The 4,992-nt window shown below is 32.5% G+C and overlaps 3 protein-coding genes across 3 annotated transcripts; 1 reads left to right on the top strand and 2 right to left on the bottom strand.

The window, feature by feature from the left end:
* Positions 1-100: 100 nt before the first annotated feature.
* On the bottom strand, positions 101-1,149 carry LOC108694136 (nicotinamide riboside kinase 1). Its single transcript, XM_018203435.1, has one exon. It carries the CDS (start codon positions 843-845, stop codon positions 270-272), a length of 576 nt encoding a protein of 191 aa, XP_018058924.1. The 5' UTR covers positions 846-1,149; the 3' UTR covers positions 101-269.
* A 278-nt stretch (positions 1,150-1,427) lies between these two features.
* Positions 1,428-2,580, bottom strand: LOC108694137 (active regulator of SIRT1-like). The gene is made up of 4 exons (XM_018203436.1): positions 2,393-2,580; positions 2,205-2,303; positions 1,846-1,994; positions 1,428-1,605 (listed from the first exon to the last, which is right to left on the bottom strand). The coding sequence occupies exons 1-4, from the start codon at positions 2,454-2,456 to the stop codon at positions 1,489-1,491; spliced, it is 429 nt and encodes a 142-aa protein (XP_018058925.1). The 5' UTR covers positions 2,457-2,580; the 3' UTR covers positions 1,428-1,488.
* A 154-nt stretch (positions 2,581-2,734) lies between these two features.
* Positions 2,735-4,992, top strand: LOC108694152 (peroxisomal N(1)-acetyl-spermine/spermidine oxidase). The gene is made up of 3 exons (XM_018203458.1): positions 2,735-2,912; positions 3,479-4,019; positions 4,131-4,992. The coding sequence occupies exons 1-3, from the start codon at positions 2,735-2,737 to the stop codon at positions 4,990-4,992; spliced, it is 1,581 nt and encodes a 526-aa protein (XP_018058947.1).

Here is a 4,992-nt window from a genome sequence, read left to right as displayed (position 1 = left end):
TATATGTATGAACGTATATATATATATATATATATATATATGTATGTATATCAAGGAAAATCTTTATGGAAAAATATCAAAAATATCAAAAAGCTTACAAATTATTGAAAATTTTTTATTTGCAATATTAAATATCTTCACAATATCCATTTAATTTTTTGTATCTTTCGGAATGTGTAAAAGAAAAACTTCTCTTTTTTTTGTTTCAGGCTGATGATACTTGTATAATTTAAATTTAATCACAAGAAGAGTTAAACTGAGTTACATTTTTAAGATAATAATTGACCAATTTTCTTGAAAACCATTTCACAAATTTCTTCCATATCCTTCGATCCATCGATAAATGTTACAGTTTCATACAGCTCATTGTTTTGTATAACTTCATTTTTGTACTTTACAAATTCAGGCCATACTATTTTGTCAAAATATCCCGGCACATCAGGTGGCTCATATATACGATTTTTTCTTCGTTTCCAACATTGCTCCTTTGTCAACGTTAAAAAGTATTTACAGTCACATAAATCTGTGATGGCCTTATGTTCGAAGAGTAAGAAACCATCCAATATCAATAACTTCTTTGAATCGATTGGATTTTTTTCGGGAGACTGAAGTATCTTTATAACATCTGAATACATTTTTTGCATATCCAAGCTTGTTGATAGTTCCCAATTTACGTGATTCAATTCCTGTATCTTAACATGACGTGGATCGCCTGGTGGCAAAAAATAATTATCTTGACATACCAGAACGGATGTTGGAAAATAATCATGGATCTTATTAGCCAATGTACTTTTTCCACTACAAGTTGCACCAGATATACCAACGACAAACCATTGCTTCGCCATTTTTAATTTGCTTGCAAGAGTATCATAGTAGTACTTGATCTACTAGTGTAGATAAGAGAGTTTATTACATTCGTTTAATAAGTTTATAACGTTCGAATAACCCTGAGTAAATTGAATGACGTAACCTCTTCCTCTTTATCTCCCTCTCATTATACGATTTTATACATTCTTACATTCCTTATAACACATTCATGCATGTATATCACAAGTTGTATATATGAATGTTACAAAATACAATATAATGATTACGCAATGTTACAATAATAATATAGTCGATATCGCTGCATGTTTTGACAACTTGCTACTAAGTTGCTACTCCATATTTTCTATTTTATGAAACAAGTGTGATTTCACATGATATATGGTAAAGAGTATCAAACCACCGACGAAAATTAGCCCAAAACTCGCGGGAATTATCAAAGCCAGATCGTACGAGTAAAAAAATGATCTTAATCTACTATCGTCGATAAACGGTAGACCGATTACCCACACGGTGTAATAGAGAAACAAGACGAATGTTAATATTAATATTACTTTTCCTCTTTGACGATCACTATCAAACATTGTTGAACATTTCTATTTTGATTTTAATTTTTAGTTTACACATTGTGCTATTCCTTATAGTTCAATGTCATTATCAATATTATTCCACATATTCTTGTTCAAAGTTCTTGAAGTCTTCTTCTGTAAAAGCTGTTTCTTCTGATTTCTTGAATTTTTCTTGTTGAATGTATTTCTTTCCTACAGCACGTTGCAACAACTACAAAATATTTCATGAATTAGTCAAGAATGCTTAAGGACTGTAGTCTGCAACAAGTCTGTATTTCTAATTTAAATTCTCTTTAAAACTTTAAATAAATGTTTAAGTATCTTTGTGTTTTTCTTTAGATATTTGTTTTAAATCATATAGTACAAGAGCACAAAGTAAGTACAACAATATAAAATATAAACACGAAAAATTTGTCGAAATTCAAAATTTATAAAACATAATTTTTCATACATTATTTGCTGTTTCAGCATTTATTCGATTACTGCTGAATAAAAGGAGTCGTTGTATATTTTCATCAGTAGGATCTTTTAGAGTGGCTAAGCGTTTCTGAGTCTCATAAACAGTAGTTTTGCTGGATCGACCCAAAATAGTATCAAGTTCTATAAAAAGAAAATATAAAATTTAATTTCTCTTATAGATCTTTCAATATGTATCTAATAATATATATTACTCATGAAAATATAATAAAATATCGTAATTAAATAATTTATTATAATTTTATAATCTATAATTATAAAAGATATAAAGAATAATAAATTTCATATGAGGCTTATCTATTAGATTATGTGTATTTAAATGATAATTATAACCTGTCTTATCGTTTTTAGAGATTATCCTATGTTTAATGGGAATTAGATCCAAGGCTCCTTTGTATCTAATATCCTTACGTTTCTTCTTTTTCCTTTGTTCTGAAATTTATTTTATCTGAAATAAATACTTGTATGCGCATCGTTTAGTAAATATACATATGTACACATGCGGGTTTCAATGAACTAACCTCTCTGTGAATCTTCTTCATAACCCAATAATTCTAAGCTTTTATGCACGAGTGAATTAGACATTTCTCTAAATATCACGATGTAACTTAATTAATAGAATAACGCAAATTATTCGTTAAATTCCTAAAAAAATTAACATTATCGATAAAATTACACCGACATAACTGGCAAACAGCCGAAAAATACGATACTGACTTACTAAAATTATGCAATTGCATGAAACTAGGGTTTTTACAGATGCTATATTTCGAAAATGTGATATCCCTATACACACATGTGTGGTATGTGTATGTAATTACAGCTGTGACAGCGAATATGGCTGATATCGTTCATATGTAAACATGGCGGAACCTGCAAATAATTCGGAGGATGACAACCTGTCATGTAAGATCTTGATTATCGGTGCCGGTATGGCTGGATTGTCCGCGGCAACTCATTTATTGAAGAATAACGAGACGGATTTTCTCATCGTCGAGGCGCGCGGACGTATTGGTGGACGAATCATCGCGGCGCAAGTCGGTACGATCAGTCTAACCTCTCCTTATCTTGACAACTTGCTTCTAAATTTATTTACTTTGTGATACATCAGTGACCGATTCCACCAATTATAGCAATATTAATTAACAATATACTAGGAGGTTTAAAATCATCATTTATCTTTAGAACTTTTGAATATGTGTGTACAAATTATGTGACGGTAGAAGACGAAGTAGAATCAGTACTTTAAAGAAACATCGATTATATACATCGATTTTTCGAAATAATTAAATATATTTACGTGAATTTTGTATGACATTGATTACAGAATATATAATTCTATATGTAAGCAGGGAAATATTATTTTTGTATATTTAGCAAACTTGATAAGTCTTTCGTCAGCCTTTTATGACAAAATTTTTCATCAATTGCATATTTTATTATTTTTATAATATAAAATAATTTTATTTAGAAAAATCTGAAATGACAAGCTATAATATTGATATTTTTTCTTTATAGAAACATACATGAGGTGTTATTGTTATCATTATTTAAAAAAATAAATAGAATATTTTCAAAGAAAAGTTTTTTTTTTCTATCTCATCTAGGCAATGAAAAAGTTGAGTTAGGAGCAAACTGGATCCACGGAGTGTTAGGTAATCCCATGTTTGAGTTGGCGATGGCAAATGGTTTAATAGACATTGTACATGTGCCGAAACCTCATAAAGTGGTGGCAGCATTGGAGGATGGAAAACAATTGCCATTTCCTGTATTACGAGAGATCTATGAGGCTTACGTATGCTTTTTGAGGCGATGCGAAGAATATTTTCTGAGCATGTACAGTCCACCAGATGGTATAACCAGTGTTGGAGCACATATTGCGTTGGAAGCAGAGATATATCTGTCTTCTGTACCACCTGAACAACGAAGAATAAGACAGCTAATCTTTGACTGTTTACTCAAAAGAGAAACTTGTGTCACGGGTTGCGACAGTATGGACGATGTAGATCTTCTAGAAATGGGCTCCTACGATGAACTTCAAGGTGGTAATATTAGTCTTCCGAACGGATATAGCGCTATATTGGAACCAGTTTCGAAACATATACCAAAGGAGTGTATACTTATGAAGCATGTTGTAACAAAGATTAGGTGAGCTTACAATAATTTAATAAATGCGTGAAAATACATCAATTTTTGAATCATTGAATGAAACATGTAACAAAGACTCTAATATGAACTTATTATTCATTTTTATTTTAGGTGGCAGAAACAACAATGTTGTCAAGATGATGTCGATCCTACAGAAAAATCTGATTTTAAATCAAATAGCCTTATAGAAGTACAATGTGAAAATGGAAAGACGATCACTGCGGAGCACATAGTATGTACGTTACCATTAGGCGTTTTAAAAAGGACAGCTAAGGATTTGTTCGAACCGTCGTTGCCCACATACAAATTGGAAGCAATAAACAGACTAATGTTCGGTACAGTGAATAAGATATTTCTCGAATACGAACGGCCTTTTTTAAATCCTGGTGTATCGGAAGTGATGCTCCTTTGGGATGACGATCGATTATCTGAAGCAGAAAAACGGGATATTAGTAAGACCTGGTTTAGGAAGATATATTCGTTTATTAAGATCTCGGACACGTTGCTACTCGGTTGGATATCCGGTCGCGCGGCAGAATACATGGAAAAGCTGAGTACCACAGAAGTGTCAGAAGTGTGCACGACAATCCTGCGGCGATTTCTTAATGATCCTTTCGTACCGATTCCGAAGAACTGTTTGCGCACCACGTGGCAATCTCAACCATATACGCGAGGTTCATACACTGCGATGGCTGTAGGAGCGAGTCAATTGGACATCAGAAGTTTGGCTGAGCCGTTGGTTCAGAAGAAAACGGAAGATAACGCAGACGAAACAGTCAAAATTCTGGTGGCATTTGCAGGCGAACATACTCATTCTTCGTTCTATAGTACAGTACATGGAGCATATTTAACTGGTCGAACAGCGGCTGAATTACTCTTGGGTACCAAACAAAGTGAAAAGCATGCCTTAAGTCTTAGTTGTGAGGATACCAGCGATCTCAGTTCGTGGATACAAGGCATTTCTTTAAATTAA

The sequence above is a fragment of the Atta colombica genome, unplaced genomic scaffold (genome assembly GCF_001594045.1).
Source record: "Atta colombica isolate Treedump-2 unplaced genomic scaffold, Acol1.0 scaffold116, whole genome shotgun sequence".
NCBI classification, from domain to species: Eukaryota; Metazoa; Arthropoda; class Insecta; order Hymenoptera; family Formicidae; genus Atta; species Atta colombica.
The sequence above is the reverse complement of the archived record's forward strand: the minus strand, read 5'-3'. Positions and strand labels throughout refer to the sequence as shown.

What these genes read in the sequence shown, in the direction of transcription:
- LOC108694136 (XM_018203435.1), bottom strand. Translation starts at nt 845, where the DNA reads ATGGCGAAGCAATGGTTTGTCGTTGGTATATCTGGTGCAACTTGTAGT.
- LOC108694137 (XM_018203436.1), bottom strand. Translation starts at nt 2,456, where the DNA reads ATGTCTAATTCACTCGTGCATAAAAGCTTAGAATTATTGGGTTATGAA. An exon ending in CTCTAAAAACGATAAGACAG is followed by an intron (nt 1,995 to 2,204) that starts GTTATAATTATC and finishes TTCTTTTTATAG; the next exon opens with AACTTGATACTATTTTGGGT. An exon ending in ATGCTGAAACAGCAAATAAT is followed by an intron (nt 1,606 to 1,845) that starts GTATGAAAAATT and finishes AATATTTTGTAG; the next exon opens with TTGTTGCAACGTGCTGTAGG.
- LOC108694152 (XM_018203458.1), top strand. Translation starts at nt 2,735, where the DNA reads ATGGCGGAACCTGCAAATAATTCGGAGGATGACAACCTGTCATGTAAG. An exon ending in AATCATCGCGGCGCAAGTCG is followed by an intron (nt 2,913 to 3,478) that starts GTACGATCAGTC and finishes TATCTCATCTAG; the next exon opens with GCAATGAAAAAGTTGAGTTA. An exon ending in CATGTTGTAACAAAGATTAG is followed by an intron (nt 4,020 to 4,130) that starts GTGAGCTTACAA and finishes TTTTTATTTTAG; the next exon opens with GTGGCAGAAACAACAATGTT.